The 25088-nt window shown below is 46.7% G+C and overlaps 1 protein-coding gene across 1 annotated transcript in view; it reads left to right on the top strand.

Moving 5' to 3' along the window:
- Positions 1 to 954: 954 nt before the first annotated feature.
- MGRN1 (mahogunin ring finger 1) overlaps positions 955 to 25088 on the top strand; it is a gene marked incomplete at both ends in the record, with an annotated part of 55258 nt that continues 31124 nt past the window's right edge. The window contains 4 exon segments of the mRNA XM_082006707.1: positions 955 to 1042; positions 8949 to 9067; positions 12109 to 12197; positions 18231 to 18377. Of these exon segments, the coding sequence (XP_081862833.1) occupies positions 955 to 1042; positions 8949 to 9067; positions 12109 to 12197; positions 18231 to 18377 (443 nt within the window).

Genomic DNA, 25088 nt, shown 5'->3' with positions numbered 1-25088 from the left:
TGCGAGACAGCCTTCAGTCGATCCCCGCTCTCATGTCCAAACTTCAGACACTTCCGTTCTCTTTCCTGCATGGATAATCTGCGAGAGGAGGAACCCAGGAGAGGTTTCCCCATCCGAGCGTCACACAGTCCTGCAGCTGGGGAGGCCTATCGTCTTCCTCTCCGGCTGGCAGCGAGCCTCAGCCAGGAGCAGGTCTCACCGCTGGGAACTGGCACAGATAACGAATCCCCATGCCAAACTTCCCGGGAGGTGCACGGCTACCCCGGCTGGCCCACCCAGACCAGCCGTGCCTGGGGTGGGTGCAGCGCCGGCGTCACATCCTGCTCGCCGCCAGCCAGCGGGAAAGGAGGCTGGTGGGGATGATTGTGGCACTGCCGCACGAAGCTCTTCTGCAAAACAACTACCAGCAGGTTAATCGCTCCCTGGGCTGAGCCAAACAGCCTGCTGGGGCTCAGCTGCCCCGGCCGGGCACCCTCAGCGCAATTCCTTCTCCCTGCTTTCCACCTTTTGCAAGGTGCATCCCTGTGCCGGCTGTCTCCCTGGGCATCCTCCCTCTGCATCCCTGTGCAAGCTGCCTAAGGGCTGCCCCCTCCGGGGTGGATCCCCGGCTACTCTCGGTGCACGTCCCCGTGCAGGCCGCAGCCCCCGCCCGCCGCCCGGTGCCGCAGCTCGGGCGCGGGCCCCGCCTGACAGCGCCCTCTGCCGGCACAGCGCACGCCACGCTTCGGGGGAGGCCGTGGGGCGCGCGCCTCCGCCCCCCGCCGCGCCGCAGTTGGTAGGCGCCGCCGCGGTGCCTGATGGGAGTTGTAGTCGCGGGGCGGGCGGACTCGCTCTCCCGGCGTGCCCCGGGCCGCCGCCGCCGCCGCCGCCGCCGCCGCCGTGGGTGCGGGCCGCTCGCCGCCACCGCCGCGTTGCTCTGCGTCCCCCGGTCCGCCCGCCTTGCCCGCGGCCGCCATGGGCTCCCTGCTCAGCCGGCGCATTGCGGGCGTGGAGGACATCGACATCCAGGCCAACTCGGCCTACCGCTACCCGCCCAAGTCCGGTGAGGGCCGCGGGGCTGCTCCCCTCAGCGCCGGGGACGGGGGAGGGGGACGGGCCTTCGCTGGGCCCGGTGCCCCTCAGGCCGCCCCGAGGGCGACAGGCGTAGCGGGGGGCCGTCCCGGGGCGGCCGGGCCACGGGGTCTCCAGGGGAAGGGGTTGCGGGAGTGCTCGTCACCGAGCGGGCCCGGGGCCGGCTCTGGCTCTACTCGTGGCCCTGCCCGCCCGGCTTCGGGGCCTCTCTGGTGGAGAGAACCGATGGATGTATTTTCTCAGGCTAAACCTGTGGTATAAGGCTGTCTCGGTGCCCTGTTTGGCTGAAGTGCAGGATGGCTGTGTGCCCTGAATCAAACGCTGAAGCCACTGGTCCATCCCTGTGTCAGTGGCCGTGGCCACCCGGCCCAGTTGCGTCCCTCTGGTCCTGGTGGGTCATGGTAGGTGAGCAAAGCTTTGCTTCTCCACTCTGGAAATGTGACTGCAGCAAGTCATCGGTCTGCGGCAAGTGAGGCATCTCCTGCTGGTAAAGAGGAAGCGACAGCGGAGTTCAGTGGGGACACAGAAGGAAAATCGCATCTGGTGGAATATAGGATGGAAAAACTCCCACATGACAACCTTTAACTCCTTAAAATGGCAGTGGTTCTCACCTAGGAGATACTGGACTGGCATGGCCTACATGGGTATTTGTTTTCCAAAGGGAGATGTTCTTAAAACTTAGAGAGTTGTCAGCAGTGCCGCTTTGTGAAGTTGGGATGAGCCCGTGACTCACCTTCCCTTAGACTGGCTTTTGAGATTGGCCTGGTTTAACTTGTTTAAAGAGTTTTATTTATTCTTCTCACAAAACAAGTCATCAGGGAAATTCAGGTGCTCTTTTCTCCTACAGTATCCATTCACTTACAGATTTTTCTAAGTTTCTGTTCTGCTAGGGCTTTTCCAGGCAAGCTAAAGAATTTGCAGAGCAGCAGTTTGGGTTCCCTCGCTGTTGTGTACAAGTGTAGCATAGCCTTTTTGTCCAGAGACTTGAGTTCTGCATGCGTCCGATGACTTGCTGCCTGTGACATCCTCAGAGCTGTATGATGGAGGGAGCTAGGTCCCCCCAGTTTGTTTGGAGGGGGTACAAGATTGTCTCAAATAGAGTCCTGCCGTCATTACACCTTGTCTTGTTGCAGGTTGGCCTTCAGCAAGAATGGTGGTGTGCAAGAGGTGGAAGGGGAAAACCTTCACAGAAAAATTCTTCAGCTGTGTTGGCACTCTTAAAAAAATCTAACCTGCTTTTTTAGGGGGGTGGAACTAGTTTCTTGGGCTGTTAGGAAAGGCAGATGTCACTGCTAGGAACATAGCAGGACTCTGCGTGTCCCTTGGGTGGCTGGGGGGCTTTCCCAGTGTGGGAGACTGGGTGGCTGCGAGCTGCCTGCTAAGCTGTACCATTGGCCCCTCTGGAAATTTTCTTACAGCCTCGAGGTTGCACCTGATTTCTGTTGACAGGATTTTAGATATGGGATGGATTAATTATAACAACTATATGCAATAACATTAAACTGCTTCTTTCAAATCATCATCTGGTTGTTTCTGTAGTGTTGTAATTACCCAGGCTAGAATTTAACGGTGTGTTGGGTTTTAGCCAATGTGCTTGCCAAGGTAACCCCATCACACACCTGAAGTTGGGTTTGTATGCTCACATGCACCATGGAAGGGGTCTGTTGACCTAGATGCTGCCAAAGAGCATTCTACGAGAGGCACCTCTCTTGTAAAACTGAACAGCTAATGCTTTCAAGCAGCTGGTTAAAGAAAAATATTGGTATTGCCTTTAAGGGCTTTGGATACCATTAGATGCTTGTTAATTAATTTTCTGCTGCACTTGCTTGTGCTGTTTCTGAAAGCATACTGGCTTTGGGCTAGACCTTTCTCTGTGCCTTCTTCAGGTTTATCTAACAAGGATCCTCTTGACTTTGGGAAGGGAGAAGAGTTGTTCAAGCTCTAGATCATTCTAGGCAGAAGAAGAGGTTGTGAACACTTCTAAGCTGGAGATTCAAGGAAGGTTACAAAACACCAGAGCAGTAAGGGCTGTTAGGATGGCAACCCCCTCTCCCTCCTTCAGGTGGAGCGTGTTCAGAAGGATACTGTCCCTTGATTCTGATATTGATCCTACAATAAAGCGTGTTTGTCTTGGGTCTGGAAAGATTGGCTATGACTGGTACAAAACCTGGCAGTGAAGATGACTGGAAGTGTCTATGGTTTTATTTGATTTTAGGAAGCAAGCTGGAAGTAGTACAAAAAGTTCTCAGGGTAAATGGTTGCTAATTATTTCTAACTTGACACTGTTGCTGTGAGCCCTGTACTGCTACTGTCTGCCTGACTGGAAGAAGCCAGTTTTCCATCGGCTGTGTTCGATGTTTGAATGTATGCACTGGGGTGTTAGCCTGACACACAGGCAGTTTCCTGGCTCCTCAGAGGTTACCCCTGAAAGGCTGGAAGGTGTGGTGAGAGAGTGTTACCTGAGGCTACCCATCTGCTGGAGTCTCACGCGGCACCGAGGGCTGTCCATCACCTTTTGTGTTCTTTCCCTCCAAGTCACTGGTTTAAGCAGATCTTGACTTACTGTGAGTGTCTGGGCAAGCTGCTGCGGCTCTGGTCACTTGCTGTCCATGGTCAGCGTCTGTTTGAAGGATGCGGGTTGGCGTTCTGGAGCAAATACACCACCTGACAAGAAGGGCGTGTTGTGTGAGGAAATAAATGCAAAATACAGGTATTCTGACTGTAATTTAAGCAGTATGTCAGCCTGCCTGTGGAAAGGAACATGGTTACTTTACCAAGTCGTACCAAGTGCCAGCACCTTGTTGAGTCACAGCTGGTTGCAAATGCAGTGGTGAATATTCAGTTCTCGTTTATTGACTTTTGATGTGGTTATTGCTGGGTCAGTCACGTGCTCTGTGGAGGATTGAGCATGTTGTTGTGGAATCCACCTTGGTCCCTGCGAGCCAGAGTCCCTAATGAGGCATCCACAGATCATCTAACAGCTTTGTTGCAACTGGTATGCAGTTTTGTAGTTAAAAATCCTCTGAAAATGCCCTGCTTATTCCTCCAAGGCTCTGAGTGTGGATCTTCTGCATTTCCCCTCCTGCATCTGGGGTGCTGAGGCCACTGAAATGCAGTAAGATGACACCCGATTCCCTTCTCTAATCCCTCTTCACTGGTACCTTTTAACCTTCCTTGCTTGCTTTATGGAGACTGTGCTGGCATTGCAGATGCCTGACCAGTTGGAAAGGGATTGGAGAAGGGCTCAGTTTGTACAGAAGAATTGGCGCCCTCATGAAACGGGCTAAAAATGGGTAATTGCAAGGAACAGTCAAGATCTTCGCTGTGCATCTGTGCTTGAAGCAGTAAAACGATCCGTGTTCTTGCACGCAGTCTCATGATGCCCCTATTGCTTTAGCAACCAGTGAGCAATGCACCAGTGTTCTCTGCAGCTCCTTCGTCAGCTCATCTCTTGTTCCAGTGAGCTCATCTGCAGTGTGGAGCAGGGCAGGGAGCATGTGCCCTTGAGATGGCTTTTCTCCTCTGGAGTAGGCTCTTGAAAGAGAATTCCATGGACGTTTTTGGGAGGAAAAAGGATGAACTGCTTTGTTGTTTGGGAATGATGCTTTAATCAAAGAAAGAGCAATTTTAAATAGGAGAAGGGTACCCAGAGTTATATCCAGTCAGTCACCTTGTTCTCGGCTCATGAGCCACGTGTACTGTGACCGTGTCAAGACAGAAATATGTTCCTGTATTTCACACCTAGCTTTCGTTCCTCACCGTCTTCGCAAAGCACAGCAGAGCGGTTGTATCCGTTACTCCTGCTGTAGTTTTGTAGGGATTTCAGCCCAGCCCTGCTGGTGACAGCCACCACTACCTGCCATTGGCTGGAGCATTCCCTTCCTGCCTTCCCAGCTACTCAGGAGCACCAGACATGGGTCAAAAGCAGTTGCTTTTGCTACTTGTTTGTTGCTGAATTATTTTTAACCCAGCTCAGAGCCATGTTCCCGTTTGCTATGTGATTGCTTTTGGTGGCCCAACAGGAACGGACAATGAGGAAGGCAGGATGGCCTCATCCAGCCGCAGTGCTCGTTCAGGCTCAGGCTGTGTCTAGGGCTGTGCTGTCAGTCCATCCCTCGGCATGCTGTGCTGGTGAGTGTCTGGCTGAATAATTAAAACGGATTCAATTTCTATCACTTCACTCTTAATTCTAATAATGGTGAGAAGCCTAAATGGTCATCTAATTGCTTTCTGTTAATGAACATTGTACGATACAGCCCTTGTTTTGATGGGGCTACAATTGTGCTGTCGACTGTGCTCCCGGCTGTTGGAGGGTGTTGTGTCCCCTGCCAGCGTCTCACTTATGCATCGCATCTGTGTGTTGAGTTTGCATGGTCATGGGATTAGGACGCTGGGTTAGGGAGAAGTAATTACAACTGGAGCAGTCTGGTGCTTAATGCTGATGCATTTATGATAGTAAAACCCCACCACCGTACTGCAGTAAATGTTAAGTAGTTTGGTGTCATTTGATGCCGTGGAGAAGCCTTGGTTTCCAGTTTGGTTTTGCCTGGGACAAACTAATGAGTCAGACTTGGCCATTCTGGGTGTCCCAGTGGTGTTTTTCCAGCCACTGTAAAGTTTTCCACCACAACAATTTCTCTTACAACCACTGCTTGTACTTCACCTACTTTAGCAGTGTCACCCGCTCGTGTTCTCTTCTACCTAATGGTCTCCTATGTTTTGTGCTGATTTACTCTGGGGAAGTAAAGTCAAAGCTGCAGTTTTTCTTTGCTCTGGCATTTTTCTCATATCCCCTCCTTAGTTATTTGTATTTCTTTCCTTGTAAGCGTGTTGCTCAGTTTTCCTGGAGGATTTATCTTTGTAGCAGTTCTGTGGAGGGTTAATCCAAAGATTTTTTGCTTTTCTTTTTTTCCTGCCAAAGAGTGTGGTGCTTAGCATCCCCTTTGTGTCCATAGCTACAGAGCTTTGTGTAAAGCTGGCCTTGCAACACCTGCGTAAGGTAGGTCAAGGTTGTTTTATAGGCTGGGGGGGACATGTGGGAAGAGGGTTCAAGAGGCATGGTAGTCTGGCTAAAATCTTAAAGCTGTCTTTGTAACAGAGTTGGAAATAGAACCTAGAGCTGCAGCAGGGTTTTTATGCATAGAAAATATATGCAAGAGCTCTAGAGACACTAAAAATCCTATCAGTCTTGTGCTAGTTGTGCAGACATCATGGTGATTGGAAAAGAGCATACCTCATTTTTTCCTTCCTGAAGTTTCTTTGTCCTTTTAGTCCTTGATGTGATATTTACAGAAGCGCTTTCCTAAAGTGTTTTGTCTCCAACTTGGGCAAACTCCAAGTTGCTTGTGACAGTAGTTCAGAGGAATAATGTGTAACTTTGGTCTTACCTTCAGAGCTCTGAACTTAATGTGGTGTTGCAGCAACTGGTTTCTGAAAGCTTGCAATAGAATATCTTTTTTTAGCTGCTAAAAACTGTGTTATAAATTTGTGAAGACAGTTTGCTGCCATCCTTGTTTGTTAGTTTTGCTGTTGAGACCTTGTGTACGTGATGGCTTTTGTATCTGTAGCAGCACTGGCAGAGCCCTGGGGTGTTCTGCTCGCCAGTGTCTCTGAGCTCCCTAAAGTGATTTTCCTCTTGCTCTTTGTGATTGGCACTGCCTATGTTTCTTGTTTGCTCGTGAAGGAGGCACCTCTGGGGAAAAAAAAAAACCCTTCACGTTGCAGGAGGTCACTTAGCAGGAAGATAAAGGGAGCCTTCAGTCTGAATGTGGAATTGAAGCTGTGGTTTTCAGTTAGGTGCTGCTGTGTTGTGGGGGGTAGCGTGTATTTGTGAGAAATCCTAACAATTTGTTAGAGATCCCAGAAATAGTTCTTAGTGGAGCAAAGACAGTGTGGCTGGTGCCTTCAGCATGCTAGTTGTACGACTGGAATGACAGAGAGATGCACGAGAGAGACCTTTTCATCCCAAGGTGCTGGAGAGACTCTCTGGCGATGCTCCCCTAGACAGCTGGCTCCCTGCAGGCGTGGGGTTTCAGGAGTGGCAAGCAGTCCTTGCCTGTGGGACCTCTGCATCCTCTGCGCGTGGGATGCAGAACTTCTTGCCCGAAAAAGCTCTGCTCTGAATTTGTGGAATACAGGTTTATGGAGGTGAGTCAAGCCCCAGGATGTCTTGTTCACGGGATGCGAGGGAGCTGTCTGACTCTGATCCCAGGTAATCAGCTGCTGCGGTACTGCGATGTCCTGCACAAGTGCTATCTTCACAGATAAAATGCTCCAAAAGTCAATGCTACTTGACCCACAAAAAATGTGAAATCTATTCTTAAACCCCAGTGTTCATCATGCTTTTCTGAACGTTAATATAAGCGTAAACCACCACAGTGTATCTCAGGTGGAGAGGCTGTGTCAAGCTAGCTATGCTTGGAGATTATATGCAGATTAGCATTTTCATTTGTTGCTTCTGGGAGGGGTAGGACAAGGTTACTTGTTGTTTGGAACACCTACGTTTTGTTAGGCTGATTCTGTAGGACAGATTGTAGGTAGATTCTGGACCTGTGCTGAAGCCGATTGTTGTATCTGGAAAGAAGGACGTGTTTCTATAATATACACATCTGGATGCTTGTAAGCTGAGCTCAGCAATAGCTGAGCGCTACAATCGTCATTAAAGCACTACCATCTGTGCAGAGTAAGAAGAGCCTTTCTTGAAGCATAAAGGAAAAAAACCTTAATGGAAAAAACAGAGCCATTCATGAAAGCTCTTCCATTTCAGAGTAAATCATGCTTGCTCTTAGCTAGAGGGATTGCAAATCCTGCCATAATTCCTCCATAACCATTCAGTTGATTAGTTGCTGCTTCTGTAATAACTCGTTTTAAAACAAATTTTATGCTCTCTATGCATTGCACCTAGGGAAGTGAATGTACATTTGGCCCAGTCCTTTCATCACACGCATCAAAACCCCCCCACTCTGAAACTTCAAGGGAAATGGCTTGGGTGGAGCCTTTTACTTTAGTTCTCTCCTGATACTTATTTCTCTGAAATTGTAACTGCGTGAAGTTCATAGTTGAGGGTGTTTTCCTGAAGTCTTTCTAGGAGGAAGCTACGTTTGTGGTGCTCTCATACATCTGAATCGATTCAGTTGACTTTGCAGTTAATCCAGTGCTCCAGAATCCCAGTGACCTTGCACATGCTTCGTCTCCTGAAATTTGCCCTGTGGTGTATCACCTTAAAGATGAATTAAACAGATCTGTGGTGAAACATTCAGAGATGAAGTTCAGTTTAGTCAGTCCCAGGGTTTATCTCTTCCAGACATCCATGTTTCTGCATTTAGAGCTGTCAATGTTATTTATTAAATTCAGCATCAAGGCATATAGTCTCTAGCACTCACAGTAGAGGTTTTGTGTGGTTCTCACCCTGGGATATGGGAATGATAGAGGGGAGGGAAGGCAGACTTTGCCCAACAGGAGCCCCTCTGGCTGTGCAGGGCTTTGCAGTGGGAGGAAGCCTCATCCTTTTCTGAGCAGGTTGATGGTGTTTGTGGGACTGGACTTCACACCACGAAGATCTCCTCCTTCTCTTCCTCCAGAGGAAGAATTCATCAAAATTGAGAAATACTGGAAAGAGCCAACTGTTACGGCTTCATGTCCCTTCTCTGGAAAACAAGTTAAAGTGGAATTATCCCTACTGTAACGCTTTATTCTAGTTGGTTCCCCCCATGCGTTGGTACCGTGGCCATCAGTGGTACAGGGAAGGAGTGAACTAGCAAGTATTTTCTATGTCTTGTGCTCTTTTGTACTTGTGAATTAAAAACTGCACAGACCAGCTCATTTAGAGGTTTTTGGTTTTGTTTTTTTTAATTCCCTTGTGTTTTGTTTTTTTCTAGGAAACTACTTTGCAAGTCACTTCTTTATGGGAGGCGAGAAGTTTGACACCCCTCACCCTGAGGGCTACCTTTTTGGAGAGAACATGGATCTAAACTTCCTCGGGAATAGACCTGTTCAGGCAAGTTCATATATGCTGTCTATTTTACCCGTTTGTCTACTGCCTGTTTTGGAAAAATCTTGTGTAGGGCTTGTAGAGGAGGATAGCACAGACCTAAAAGACCCTTGCTACTTGGCGAGTGTTATTCCAGTGGGAGGTGCAAGAGCGTTTCCCCACCCCATGCCCCAGCTTGCCAGCTGCCATAGCTGTTCAGATGCAAGCAGAGCTTTTCTAAGAAGCAGTATTTACCTTCTAGGCTTATTTTCACTTAGGGCAGAAGGCAGAAGTAGTGGGGGAAGAAGGTCAGGGACTCAAGAACACAGATTTTGTGACTAATTCTGATTGCCTGCCTGAGCGAGTGTAAAACATGATGCAGAAAGAAGAAGGCTGGGAAGCAGATCCGCTCTCAGAGCCTGAACTTTACAGGGCTCCTGGGCACGTTGGATGGATTCCAGCCAGTGTTCAACGCATGCTGTTTTCTGCGTAAATGAGTGGCCTGACTGGGCGTAGGGCAGCGTTAAGACAGATTTTGGTATTTGGTGATTTTTTTTTTTGTTTGTTTGTTTGCTTTGTAACCTAGGTGGGCTGCTCAGGAAGTCTCTCCTTTAGTTTTCCCAGTTGGAACATGGAGGTATTTCTCGGCTCACAGGTGTCTTCTGAAACACTGAAAAGCTACCTGCTCAAGTGATTGGCTTGTTCTTTTGTTGTGGACAGAGAATAGCACTGTTGTAAGGGACAGATAGGAATTTTATGCAAGTGTTATGTTTTGGATTTCTCTTGTATCTCAGAACTGCTTAAAAAGAACCAAAAGGTAACAGAGTAGGAGCCATTTGGAGATGTTTTCCGAGTGCTGGAGAGGAAAGGGAAAAGAGCTGCTTGCTTTGCCAGCTATTTTCCTAATTGTTTCTGCAGCTTCAAAACATGAAAATGAAAAACTGATGTCATGGTTCTTGTCTTGGACTTGATGATTTGAAGGTCCTTTCCAACCTTAGTGATTCTGTGGTTCTGTCTTCAGAAAAGTTGTGACTATTAGTTAAATCGTGCTTGTAGTGCTCGGAGGCAGTTCAGTATTACTCCTGTTTTACAGAAGGAGAAAACTGAGGCAAGATGACCTGACATTTGAATTGGACTGGTCACAAGCATGTTCTGCTTTCTGAGTTGTCCTTGGGCTGTGCCATTGGTCTCCTCAGCACCACAGTTAGTTAACAGGACTCTGCAGGGTAGGACAAGGGAGAATCCAGGAAGCCCTTGTTCAAGCAGAAAGTGCAGATGGGCAACAGAATTGGGAAGGAGGGACTTTATCTGGAAATTGTTCTGGATATAACAGTGCTACGCTGGCACGGGGATGCTCACCACGTACTCTGTGCCATGCCTGCATACGGGGCCCATGCAGGGCAGTGCTTAAAAGCTGACTGCTTCTCGTTTGCTCTGTGACTAGCAGCTGCACAGCGCAGCAACAAAAGCAGAAGATGCAGCTGTTAGCTAAATATCCCATGTGCCTATGGCTGTAGGGACTAATCTTGCAGAGTTAAATTGCCTGCATGTCTCAGCCTGGGTTTCCTTGCACACATCCTGGCACTGAATTTCATCATGTCTTCAGAGTGGAGTGGGTGAGAATGTTATTAACACAGTGGGACGTTTGCCAGATAAGTTTGAGAGGGAGGCTGTCATGGTATATAGTTTGCCTATGTAAAGTTAATGCCCTTTGGCAGCTCTGATTAGTCTTCAAGGAAAAAAACACTTGAACACAGAGCAGCAAAACTGCTTTCTGGACATGGGCCAAATTCTTGCTTTGAGGTGACTGAGGTCTTGACTGCTCTGTCTCGAGCAGTGCTACCAACCACCGTACCGAGCAGTCGGGGTGCAAGGCAAGTAGTTGCTGCTGTCCCGTGAATTCATGGATCTTCTGTGGTGTTTTTGTGTTGGTCAGGAAACAGCACATTTTCCTTCAGGCTCTGGCTGTTGCCCCATCAATGCATTTCTGTGGCACGAGGGAACAACACTGAAGGGCTGTGTCCCGGAGCTGCCCTGAAGTTCAGTTGCAGCAGCATTTGGGTGCCTGTTTAGCGGACTCCTCGCTTCTAAGGAAACATGTATATTGGTGATGCCTGGTACTTCTGCTCCATGTCAGTCAGCCTGTCTACACCACTGCAGGGCACCTAGTAGGTGTGTGTTTGAAAGACTCCAACTCTGATGAGGCTGCATCTGGTTCACTGTTGCTGGATACGTTCAGAGTAACCATCTGGCTGAAAGCCTGTCCCATAGCTCTGGACCTCTGTGTCCTGCTGTTGCTCTGAGTTGGAACATGGCTGTGTCGCCAGTCCAAGCACCTATCGAGCTTGGCAGTTGTGTGAGTGGAATTTTCAACTTCAGACTTTGCCAAGCAGATGGGAGATCCTGCAGGCAGGTTTGCAGCTGTACAGGTTGCTGTTGCCACAGTGAGCGGTTTTGTTTGCATTTCTTACTGGAGATTCTGTGACCAGTAAGGAGAATTACAGCCTGAAGTATTGTCATCCTTTATTTAAAGGACAATCTGTGAGAGAAGGTCTCTTGACTGTAGAATAGAATGAGGCCCCCTATCCCTGTCTCTTCTTTTCCAGAACATTTGTCCCATTGTTTCAGAATAAAAAGTTTCCCTTAGTAATCAGGGCTTCAGCACGCTGATTAGCAGTCAAGTCACTGTTTGCATGTTGTAACACACATGAAAGAGCTGCATTTCTTCTGCTTGAGCTGGAGGTGGTTTCTTTAGTGGAAATAAAAGCTTGTGAGAGCAAGGCTTTCCAGACTGAGAATTCAGAGTGCAGCAAAAGAGCTTGTGAAAGTGCCCTTTCTTAAAATGCGTACTCCCAATATGAGCTATTGCTGGGCCAGAGCAGGATTTTCACCCTGAAACAAGCTTGATTTACCTGTCAATAGAATTCTCTATTACTGTTCCTTGTGGCTGTTGTACTGAGTACCCTTAAAGGCAGATGTTTCTTGGTTTAGGTAAATTGTATGTCAAGTACCATGCTGCTACCTTTTATAGTATAATAATAGGAGAATTATTTGCCTTTTTGTTCCAGTTTCCCTATGTAACTCCAGCTCCGCATGAGCCAGTGAAGACACTGAGAAGTTTGGTGAACATCCGCAAAGACTCTCTCCGACTTGTGAGGTACTGTTATTGCCTGACCCTTTCATTTTATTCAACCCTGCAATCTGTCATCCAGAGCCAAAGTGTATTTGGTAAGGTTTTTGAGAAATAGCTGAATTCCAGATCCTTGTTGCTAGATATGGCCAGAGGTTTCTGTGTTTCCTTGTGATCGGAGCTTTCAGGTGGTTTATGTGCTCCTTATCCCTAGGCTTGAGCGATCTGTGTTTCCAAAGAGGACCACCAATGTATCTGTCTCTACAGGACAGGCTAGAGTGGTAAACAAAACCATGGAATCATTAGCATGAATGGAAGATATTAGTCAGGTCAATAAACCCTACAGACAGATTCCTTTCTGCATTCTTGTGCAAGGAGAAGCCAGAAAGTAGCTGATTCCGGTGCAAGTCACTGGCCAGGAAGACTGATTGCTCTGGAGTGAAACTTCCTCAGGTTTCTCCTGCTGCCAAGATAAAGTTTGGTCCTAGTGTTATGCATTCGTTTGGGCTTGTGTCCCATGCATAGGGGAAGGAGGTCTGGAAAATCATGGAGATCCGTAACCTTTCACTGCTCTGCACCGAGGTGTAAAAGGGCGCCAGTTGGATGAAACACGATGGCTAACACTTTGACCTGCGGCCGCCGTCTTTCAAACAGGGGCCCAGCGTACAGTGCTTTGTTTTGGTCTGAGCAACTGGGCAGATGTCCAGGCAGAGCATTTCTCGAAGATCCTTGAGTCGCTCTGAATTCTGCGTTTTGGGCGCAGGCTGGAGTACTGGCAGGGGGCCAGCTTCAACTCGCGGCCAAGGTGGTTCTGAGAGTATGGCGTAACGTGAGTAATTTGAGTCATAACCACACATAAACCCTCAGTTTGTTTTTATGTGAAAGCTGAAGGTTGGGGTTTTTTGTTTTGTTTTTTGAAGTGAGCAATACCTGTGGTTTCAAAGCTGACTGAACAGGAAAAGAGGGAAGAACTTCTGAAAAAGTAACCATTGGTAAACTGCTCTGAATGCTGACTGTTTTTTTCAGCTAAAGGGTGAAGTACTTCTCTAGGAAAAAGTCATGCTTTCCTCCCACACTTGCTGTGGAAAGGGTATTTTGTTCTCCTCGCAGGCATCTGCGTAAACAGTGTAACGTCTCTCGGAAGCCAGATGGGAAGTGGCTTTTTCACTGGGAGAGGCTTTGCTGTGAATGGAGGCGTTAGTGGGGTTTAGTATGTACAGTTCTGTCATTCTGCTTTCTGTGGTTGCACGTCTTGTCCCCACAACCAGAGTGGCAGCTCTGGACTATTTGAAATGTAGTGTCCATGCACGGTTTGCATCCGTCTAATTCCTGGTACTATCGGTTCTTTCTCTGCCTCATGAGCTCCCACAGGCTCTTGTGCTGCTGCTGCTGTCTTAGTCCTGACAACAACACTGGCAACGTTATTTAATTTTGTACTGATGTAGACCCAAAATGAGATTTTAATTGCCACTCCCCAAGGGCACGTTCTATCTCAAGCTTTTCTGCCATTCTGGACTAGAGGCTTTTCCTTTCTCTTTCTGTACACATAAAGATGCTTTGTGCACTCTCCAGTTTGGCTTATTCTCAGCCAGTGATTGAGGCTTGCACGTTCTTTCCAGAACTAGTTACATTTAATTTACCATGTCCTCCACCAAATAAACTGATACTGAGCTGAGTGTCTAGGTGTAAAGTAGGTTCTGATGGTAAAGCCCTCAAATGCTTTTTGTTTTCCTTTGTGTTTAGTTGAAAATTCATTTTTTCACCTGTGAAGAAGGTGAATTGATCCATAATTTGGAGTGTAGGACTTTATGGAGGAATATGAGGAAATGTCCACTCTGGACTTCCTGCTGGGCTCTGACTAGACAAAATTCTGAGCTTTGCCAAATCCTGAATGTTTACAGCCGCTTTGGAGAGAAGCAATAAACCTGTAGGTATTGATGTTGAAGTTCTGAGTCTTTCACACCTCGTGTGAGTGCTTGATTTCTAGCAGGATGAGACTCTGAACCTCAGAGGAGGGTAGCATGAGTTTTGCTGTTAACCACTAACAGAAAAAGACTGCCTCATGTCTGTCTTGTATCTCTCTTTTGGCCCTGGATTGGAAGCTTTATTTCAGAGCTGCAGTGGGCTGGTACTGGCTGTTTACTCTTGCCTTGAAAGCACTTCCAGTTGCAGGAGGAAGATCAAGTCATGAGGCAATGTGTTTCAGTTGCATCCTGAGACATCATCTTTGCTTCAGTGTGGGCTTTGGGCTTTGGATAGCATCATGGAACAAAACTTCTGAAGGAATCAGCAACTGTAGTGGTTTGGGAATGTGTCTGAAGCGGCAGCAGTTATCATGGAGAGTAGTGAGACCACCGAGCACTTTGGATAAGGGCCTGAGGGGGAGGTAGATGATAGGGACTGAGGAGAGACCAGTGAGTCGTCGTGAGAGAGAGAAGGGAAATCCCTTCTTTTCCCTCTCCAGCACAGCGGCGCTTGGAGGTGTTCATCCCGCAGTGGAGGTGGTGGTGAGGGTGCTGAGACTGCCTGCTCTGCAGCTCTGGATAGCGTTAAACTGTGTACAGATCTCTGCAGAACCCCCAAACAGGAAAGCCTCCATTTGATGATGATGTCCCCTCGTGAAAGTCAATGCTGATAGAGATGTCAGCTAGTTCTTACTTCATTTAATGCCTGCTCTAACACTGTTGTAATGCATATCTCACAATGCTAAGTCAAGCAATTCTAAGTTGGTCAAACTTTTTAACCTCCTCAAAGGATGAAATTGGGTTTGACTGGACCTATTTCTAGAAAATTGTCATGGCTGCTGTTAATTATATCCTTTATCTTTTAATTCTTTAACAGACAAACAAAAAGTTCCAGTATTTCCATTGTTTTATCCAGAAGTGATGTCAGACCAGGTGGCCTCAGTTCCCTTGGTCTTCCTGCTTTGCCTTTTTCATCATAACGTTGGATCAGCCATTTGTTCTCAAAGGTGGTCAGTCTCTTCTGCTCTATACACGTGATTGTGAAGGCTGTGTGATTAACTTGTGTGCATGACCGAAAGGCACACCTAGCAAAGTCACTGGTTTCTAAATTTGTGCATGCATCTGTGGCCACCTCACATCAACACTGTCTGTAGGGCTTGACTAAATGTGCACTGTAAATTCAAGTGCAGGTGGAGACAGAAGAGCTCTTGGCCCACCTGAACCACTCCTGAGCCACTTCCTTGTCTGCCATGTCTGTTGCAAAGAAAGAAGGAATGCAAAATGTGTGAGACTGTCTTGTTACTCCCCTGAAGTTACATCCCACCATTTCTGTACCTTAAGTTGGAACAGGAGATGTCTCTGCTTCTCAAAGTATGCACCAAAGTAGTGCATACTTCCTCACCTGAACTCCTTGCTATGTGGCAGACAATTTTCTTAACCTCCAGCACCAGGCATATCGCAAGAGGAAGATGCATACACAGCCTTGCTGTCACTGTCACCATTTAGGCACGTATACCTTGCCCCCTGCTCGAGTGATGCTGTTCCAGGCAGATAGGGCTCTGATTCTCCTGCTTCCCAGCAGATGCATACTCCAGAAACCTTCTCTCCAGGCCCTGCAGTTGGTAGTGGCTCCTCAGTGGTTTCCCAGGGCAACAGCTCTATTCTAGTCTAGGTTTAAACTTCTTGAAAGGATGGAAGCATATTCTGAGTGCTGGCAGGGAGGTGCAGAGGTGAAGTTGGGAGCAGGAGGATGATCTGGGAACCCATGTGTTTTTCATGACTTCACTGAGAAGACAAAACAGGCAATGGTTTTGCTAATGACATGTTGCTTTTGTGTGATCTGCCCCCATCCCCAGATCTCCCACCTTGTTACTTGGGGCTGTTAGAGGTATCTAGATCTGTGTTGTCAATCTGCAACTCATGCATGTGCCAGGCACCTCTATTTTAATACCTACCTATATACGCAGTGAGTATAGGTCTATGAAGTAGTCTTCACTGATGCTTGCCTGGCAAGGGTGCTGGTTCTCCCCCAACGTATTTCTTCCAGAAGAAGTGGCAAGTGTATCTCAGCCTGGATCCTTTGCTGCCAACCTCTGATCAATGGAGGACAGCGTACCAAGAGGTAGTTTGCAGAAGCTTGTGATGCTGCTTTCTTGGGGACACACAACACTTGTGAGCGGATTGTTGCCATCTGGGTTCTTGGGTCAGTCCAGCACAAAATGTCGATGCTACCCCTGTGTTTTCTAGGCAAACCTGCCCTGATGGCTAGAGTTGTTTCTTGTTTACAGCCTTCAAGTGCCATGATTTTATTCTTTGAATGCAAGTGTGTGAAAATACTATCTTGCTGTATTGTATCCAGGCTGTTGCAGATATTCAGACTCTCAGTTCTTGGGATTTGTCTTTTTATACTAGTATGTTGGGTGTATTCTAGCTTGATTTGCTGTTCTGACCCAGGTGAACCTCTGGCAAAAGTCTTTTTTGGAGCTTTCCAAGTCCTTCAGACAGGAATGCAAGTGTATGCTGTAGTGATTCGCTAGAGTTACATTAGTACAAGTATGTGTGTTAGGTATGTGATTGTACTGCTCTTAAATTTTATTTTGCACCTTCTGTATTAAATTGCTGAAGCTGAACATTTCATTCTTGGTCAGTGTGGTGTTAAGTAGAATTCATGTTGGAACCCTCTTAATTAGGCAGCAGTTATTACATCTCAGTGAACTCAGTAAATAAGGATTCCCTTGACAATTTTTAGACTGAATTATGGAGATATGCCTAGCCCATTTCTGAATATTTTCAACAGTCCAGCATATTCACCGAGGCTGTTTAATGAAGGGAGATGCTGACTGATACTGTGAAGTCAGACGCAGTGCCAAGCTATTCCTGAATAGTTTAGCTGCTTGGCTTTGACCAGGCATTGTGGCAATTAAGGTAATACTGATTGACAAGTGAGGTTGGAGCTGGGTGGCGAATCAAGTAGCATTGTACACCTCTCAAAGGCAACCTGCTGCAGTCACCATTCCTACACGGTGGTACCTACAGTTGTAGGATTACAGAGGGATTTGAATTTATGTGTGAGAATCTGCTTCTGCCCTGCCAGTGAATCGCATATATTCTGTCTGTCACTTTTTCACTTCAGGGCAGGGGAGATCTTCTCAAGGTCTGTTGTGTTGGCTGCTTGTTCCAGGATCTGCTGGTCTCCCTGGCCACTCCTGGCACACCATAACTCACTACTTGTCCGTGGCCATAGCTTGCTGCCCTGGAGCTTGCTTCATACCGCTTTCTTCACCGGATTTCTTACCCACCTTTTCCAGCAGTAGGGAAAGGGAGTAGTACTGGGCAGTGCTGATCACACAGTGGGATCCAGCTGTACACTTGCCCATAGCCAAGTCATGACTCGCCTTTATGTTAATTGAAATAACTTCTATACTCATTTTTGTATTGGTCTGTTCTGCAGTTGAATGTGTTAATTTTTGTTCATACAATGAATGTATGCAAGCTTCAGTCATTAGCAGCATTAAAGGTTTAGTTTATGATTTGTACATTTAAAGGTATTTGAAGTTCCTATGAAGTTTCTGAAGTTCTTTGTGATACTGGAGGTAGCTTTTGTTGAGCTTCAGGAGTTCTTTGTTACAGAAACCTTGTTTTTTGCCTGCCATGCATCATTTCATTTGTAGAGTTAAAAGAATTAGGCTTTAGACTTCTCAGGCCCATGCAGGATTTCTTTAGCCCAAACACTGAACCTAATGTGAAGATGTAAAAGGAAGGAGAATGTTTTTTATCGTAAGGGTTTGACATTCAAGAGTTCACTTGCTTGCCTCATTCTTTGTCCTGACACCAGTGAGGTGCTGGGTGCTCACCACTGGCTGGGTGAGATCCCTCAGCCCATTGTTACGTAATTCACTTTAATAACTTCAGTCAAATCTTGGAAGAACCTTCCTCAGGGGAAAGAATGGAAATCCCCTGGGAAGCCCCAGGTGGAAGCCCATGGAGCCTTGACTGCCCAGAACACGTAGATTGGAGTGCTCTTGTCCTGATTTCCAGAGTCATCTTGATGATATCTCATAAATATATGTTCTAATCCTCCGGCATTGTCTTTCAGGTATAAAGATGATGTTGACAGCCCTACTGAGGAGACTGGGAAGCAGAAAGTCCTGTACAGCCTGGAGTTCACATTTGATGCAGATGCTCGTGTTGCCATCACAATCTACTGCCAGGCTACAGAAGAGTTTGTTGGTGGCATGGCAGTGTAAGTCCTGGGCTTGTGGGTGTGTGGAGAGGCACAGGAGCTCTCGGGTGATGAGCCTGTCAAATATCTCTTGTTAATCACCCCCAGGGGTGGTACTGCCATAGATGATGGAGAGGGAAATCTCTTTTTCTGTTTTGTTATATTCAAAGCTATCAGAATATATATTACTTTCACTTCTCTCCCCCACATAGCCAATATCCTCTCTTGTTCCTGTTTTGGTTTGGTTTTTGGGTGTGGGAAAACCCTTCTGTGTGCAGCAAAGGAGAGGAACTCACAGCTGTATGTTTTGTCAGCAAGATGGTCTATGAAATTTAAAAAAAACAAACCACCCTTCCCTTCAATGAGTACACGTGAGCTGCTGGTGTGTTATGGCAGGCTTCCGATGGCCATGGGACAAAGAATTCTTTTTGTTCTATGGGTAAGGAAGATTCAGGCTGCAGAAGCTCTTGGCTTCCTCTAGTAGAGGCTTTTGGCTGATCAATGGCCCTGTGCACGTAGTGCTGACGGCTTCTGCAGTGGTGCTCTGGATTTGGGGGTGAACTTACATTTTATTGAAGGGATCTGCAGAGGTTTCAGCAGGGAGAAATGTGTATGACAAACCACAAACGGGCTTATGTGTTTTATGCAAAGTAAAAACATCCCACTAATGATCAATGAATAGTTTATTTTTAGAAATGAGACAAGCTCAATGCTCCCATCCAGATGTGCATTCCTCCAAACTGGAGGATATCCCAATCCAGAATTTTTATTTAGGCCCCTTCTCTTCTTCTGTTGAAGCCTACGGCTGCCTTCATTTTGGAGAGATATTAAATTAGCTCCTTTTAACTGCTTGAAAAATATCTCTTGACAAACTCTGAAAACACCTTCTATTTAGATCCAGTTTTTCTGAGCAGACCTGAATGCAGCAGGATGCCTTAGAAATCCTGATGAAGTTTCCATGTTCTGTCTCTTAGGTCCTTAGGCTTCCTGTGAATTTAGTGCTAGTGAAGGTGTTGGAATGGCAGCCTTGGAGATTGAAGTCCTCTTTTCCTAATACAGGTACAATGTGGAGAGGTGGCCAGTGTCCCTTGTGCTGCCCTGCAGTGTTCCTTGTTTTTTGACCTAAGAAGGAAACCGTCTATGGGCTAATGGGGAGAACTGAAGGCCTCTATGGCCAGGGTGGATGTATTTGCATTGCCAGACTTCAGCCATGGCTTAAATCAGCAAATCTTCTTTCAAATCTTGATTTTAATCTTGTTTGGCATATTCACTTGTTGGTTTACCTTGAAGGAGAATTTGCTTGTCACTGGTCAGTAACAATGAAACATCTTCATTTACAACTCGGTGTAAGCTTCATATCAAACTTTGTGCTACATTTTACAAAGAGCTTAAGTCTGTAAAGAATATGCATATAGTTTAAAATGTATTTTTTCAGACTCCTAGTTTTACAACTTGTTATGTCAAAATGGCAAAAAAGAAAGTTATTCTAAAAAGAAAAGTTGGGTTCTTTTTTAAACCGGTGTCTTTGAACCAAGCTGTATTGGGATGGAAGCGCAACTGAATCACCTGAGACCAGCAGTGTAGCATTCTTGTTGGTTAAACTGCTCTATGTTGGACTCTTAAGAGACTGTCTTGTCAAGTTGTGCCTTGAATAATAATTGCTTAATGGAAGTATTATAGTTACCAAATATGACTAACTTGTTTCTGGACAGAGTGTATTTTCAGTCTTCTGTAACTAGTAGCTCTCCTCTCAGAACTCTGTCAGTTGACTGGAGGAGGAAAACACAGTTTGTGGTTCACTTAAGAACATATTTTACTGAAATTTAGTGCCATGCACTAAGCCAGTGACTGTCACCAGTGCTGTTGTCTGTTCTTTAAAGCTTATGCAGCAAACATGAGCTACCTAATTGCTTTTTAAATTTAATTTGAACAATTCGTAGGTAGAGTTTCTGAAAGTTAACACAACTGCCAACTTCAAAGAAATTTTTTTTTTTAAATATGAATTTTTTAATCCACCCTGTCCATGGTTCACTGAGAGACGGATCTCTGTTTAGATGGTGGAGGAGAAGCCTTTGTTCATGAACTCTACCTGCCTCTGCACGAAACCAGGATCAGTAGTCAGCAGTCATTACCTCGCTAACGAAATGTAGCAGATGATACTGTGCTGCCCTGCTAGGGTGGCAGCAGTCCCCAGTGCACTAAACCTTTACATCAAAAGTCAAAGCACTCAGATTCAGCTCTTGGTTCCACTGCTGGCCTTTTATTTAATAAATCATACTTTAATTTCTCCGTAGTATAGGAGCAATGAACTGTCTGTCTCTGCTCTGGAGCTCTTAGACAATTAATGTTATATGTGTGGGGTGTGGGGGCTGCACAGAAGCCAGGGAACCTTTTGGAAGGCATGATCCTGATTTCATGCAGATGTATAGGTAATAAAGGCTGGGGGAAGTGAGATACAAATATAGACTTTATGAGCTGCTTTAATTCAACCCAGGCTATTTTTCCATGTGGAAGTGGCTCATGAAGCACGTCTTTGGGCTAGTGCAGCTGCCCAAAGTAGGCATCTCTGCTTCTCTGGATTTGCTGTCTGCTAGTAAAAACCTTTTGAAGCTCTGATTTCAGCTTTGCAAAGCAATTCTGAAAGGGCAGTGCTATAATTACTTTGATTTATTCTTTTCAAATTCTAGTGGAAAAAAAATATCTGGGCTGCATTCTTAGGGCTCTAAGTGGAGCGAGTGCATTTTTAGTGCACTAATAGGAATGCAGCTTCCCCCTGCCTGGGCTGGTAGTTTTTCCTTTTTCTCAACTTCTTTTGGTGCTAACAGCTACATTCAAGGAACAAGCATGTGCAAAAGTTGCACTGTGTATAAATTCAAAACTTTTTCTATTGCTGTGTCCAGCACTTGGTTGGGAAGAAGATGCTTTTTAAAACAAAACACTTTTTTTTTTTTTTTCCACTCTCCTAAATTGATGCTGAATCCTAAAATGGGAGAAACTTTCTGGACCCTTGTCAAAAGCAGAAATTTTCTCCTAGTCCCCAGCCTGCAGCATGGCTCCTTAGAAGCGCTAAACAAGTTATTCTTGCTTCTCTGCTGAAACAGCCGCTGATCCTGATAGTATCAGTGCTCCTGCTCATGTGAAACTCCTGCTAGGAATGTTCTTATGTTCATACAATTTGGGGTGAGAGGAGGGAGGGGACGGGAGGGGAGGGAAGGTGGTGCTCCCTGAGCAGAGGCATTGCTCGTTGTGGAACCTCTGCTCATCGGAGAGCTGCAATGCTCTGTGTGGCATGGGCCTGCCTTCAGGATTAGCTGGTCTCCATGACCAAAGGGAAGCCTTTCTCACTGCAAGCCAGGAAGCTTCCTCCTGGAGTTGTTTGGGCTCTGTTTAAAAGCTGGTGGCTTTATCAGTATGTGCTGCCTGTCCTAACCTGTCTCAAAGGAGCATTCAGCAGACTTTCCCAGGTAATCGTGCTGGGAGATATGCTCAGCTATACCATTTCCCAGACAAGATCTTGGGAACACGTAGCTCCCAACTCCTGCCTGCTTCTTGTCCTGAACTGTTGAATGCTGAGTTTCATGGGGAGGTGTATAGTCACCACTGTGGGACCGCAGTTGACCAGTAAAGTCTGGAGAAGGCGAACGTGTGGCTGTTGGTGATTGTAGAGGTGTCTTCACCTCTGCAGCCCCATGCCCAGAGGAAGGTACCCAGCATCTTCTGGTGCTAGTGCAGATATCTGTAGGAGCCTCTTGGATGAAATGGGAATTTAGTTTAAATTTAGAGGGGACTGCTGCTCTCACCTTCTGAATATCTTTTGCTCGGTTACTTTGTGGTGAGCCTAGACACTCCTTAGAGTAAAACACATTAGTTCTCAGAGGACCAGCATTACCCCAAGGGTAACAGAGACCAGATCTGCCCATGTCCAGAGTCTCTTTAATGGCATGGAATTAGCGGTGACCTGCCTCTGAACAGCTCAAGACCCCTGATATCCTCAGTTTTATTTATTTTTCTGGTTGTGTCCATTTTCTTTGGTTTTGGAAATCAGCAAACTGTTCTGCTGTGCTCCTGTTTCCTGTGGCAGTTCCCCCAGCGAGCTTTAGCACAGCATCTTCCCTGAGGATCTGCTCTCCTCTTTGGTTAGTGGTGGATGTGCTTCTGGGGAGTTGGTCTGTGATCTGGCTGGCTTGGAGAGAGTGGTATTTCTCAGTTTGTCCTTTCCTCTGGCTTCAGTTTCCCAGCAGCTGGGTAGAAAACAGGGAATACCCTAGTTGGGGAACCATCATAATAGCTTGACTGCTCACCCATGAGGACAAGCCTTGTATTGCTCAGTGTCACTTGTCAGCTTCAAAATGTCTTACAAACAAAGAGAAATTTGCTGTCAGAACCCGTAATGCTAACTGGGTTTTAAGACTAGCCATCCAGGGAGGCAGCTCCGTGCCTGCAGCAGAGGCAATAGGCACGTGCAGCAAGAAGGGGTTCGGTCATCTCAGCCGAAAGGCAAAGGGTGACCAGGATGGGCCCTGTCTAAATGGCCTGAGAATCTCTGCCTTAGCATATAGGAGGCACAAACATGGGGGTGTGCAAGCTGTACGTTGACTACTAGCTAGTGATTGCCCATAAGCATGTAATTTCCCCCCAGATAAATGAGAGGGTACTCTGCATTGCATTTCCATTGCAGGGCTGGCAGTACGTCTCAGCAGCTCCTAGAGAACAGTTGAAGGACACCCAGTTCATAGCCTGCCTTCTCCTGCAGTAACTGGTTCATGTGTTCATACCCTTAGATGTCTTTGGTTGAGGAGACAGGTATGTCTTTTGGAGGAGGTTGCAGAGATGTTCATACTCTTTTTGTGTGTACTCTACGAATGCATCGTTTCATTTTCTGGCAAAAACCTTGATTTGCACACTGTTAGCCTGTTCCTGGGAGCACCCCCGGGACTTTTCCAGCTGTAGGTATCCTACTGACTAGCAGGAAGGATTGTGTAGTTAAAACATGACAGCAGTGGTTGTTTCCTCAGGGGAAGAAGTCAAACCAGCACTGTAGCTGGAAGCACTTGAAACACCCAGCTCTAAAGACATGAGCAATCCAGGCAGATCAGGAGCTGATGATAAATATGCTATGAGAGGTTTGAGTTTTGCAGCCCATTTGTATAAAAAAGATCTTCCTCTTTGGACAGAAACGGTTCTCTTCCGTATCCTAGTAATGTTGCCAAGCTCTGTTTTCTCATTATAAAGAGAAAACACAATGAAAATAGGTCAGTCTAGCTCTGCAGTCCTTGCCCTTTTTCAGGGCTGTGCTGTTTGTGTTGCTGATGCACAAATGGGCGTACTGGGTTTTTATTTTTTAATTTTTTTTTAAAATCTCATTTCCTTGTTTGTTTTGCAATGCCTGCTACACTCATCGCAAACATCCCACCACAGTCTTTTAAGCTGATGGTGGACGTGGCACTGCAATGATTATACATTCTGTCTGCGTGTGGAAGTTTGAATAGTTGGTTCACAAAATGAAATCCAACTGAAACGGGTAGCTCAGCACATGGCTGTTTTCACTAAAGCTTGCACAGGAGAGACAGAGGCACTCAGATATTCCTGTAGTTATTTAATAGCCTCTGTCTATTCAGGGCCTTTGAAAGGTGCTCTTGCTGCTTTTGGCTGTGGACTGTGGTGATTAATATGAATTCTTTGTGCAGAGGGATTTCTTCTGTGTGAAGAAATCAGAGGCGAGTGCTGTTTTTGCTAGGCGCAGGCCTTTAGAGCCGATGCTTGCTTTGATCCAGGCAGGCACCAGTCCCCAAGGGAACTCTGTAATGTGCAAAGTTCACAGGCTGGAGAGCTAAATTCTATAGATTTCACCGAGGAGACAAACCCTCTGTCTTTAATAAGAGTTCTGGCCTTTGTGCCTCTCCGTGTAGCTGTTGCGTAAGGCGCCAGCTTTGAAGCCTGGTTGGAGTTGTGAGCGTGGTGCTCTCACCAGTAAGTTCAGCAGCTGAAGGCAGACCTCTGCAGATGCTGGAGTGGGCAGTAGGGTTTCAGCTGTGCGGTAAGGTGTTTTCCTCCTGGCCTGGAGTGGAAACTCAGCCCTGGCAGGAAGCAGGAAGGGAGGAGAAGACTGGTGGGGACTGTAGTGCACCAACTTAGCACCCGGTTAACCTCCAAACTCTGTGTGGGAGCCTCTCTGGGCTGGATCTTGCCTAACTCTGACTGAGACCCAGGGCTAGGCCCTTCTTATATTTTGGTAGTGTTTCTTTTATCAATAAAAATGACTTTGAGTTTTCAAGTTCCCTCCTCCCTGAAAGCTGACCTGTGAGATCCTGGCCCAAAATGAAAGGGGAGTGTGCAGGTGGGAGAGAGAAGGGGGCCAGCGTGCTTGCTCCACATCAACTCCTGGCCCCTTTGAACACCAGCTGAGCATGACTGGCTCCCTCCTCATCACCTGTAAGAGGGCATGGAGCCAGCCAGGCAGTTGCAGCCACAGCATTGGAAGAATTGCTTCCTGAGTACCCTCTAAAGCCCTCATGTAACTCTGCCTTCAGTAACTCTGCCGTCTCCTTGGTTCACTGCAAATTGCCACGCAATGTGCGTAGCTGTTACTAAAGAAAGAGGACTCTTATTTTGTCCACAGACTCTTCAAAGCACAGACCGTCTCTCAGCCGTTACTAGTCAAAAATGGTACCTTGGGGCAGCATTGCTACGTGCATCCTGCTTTTCTCTGAGGACTGGGGTCTGGACAGTGCT

Source organism: Phaethon aethereus (genome assembly GCF_964289735.1).
Source record: "Phaethon aethereus genome assembly, chromosome: 15".
NCBI lineage: Eukaryota > Metazoa > Chordata > Aves > Phaethontiformes > Phaethontidae > Phaethon > Phaethon aethereus.
This window is presented reverse-complemented; position numbering and strand designations above follow the sequence as displayed.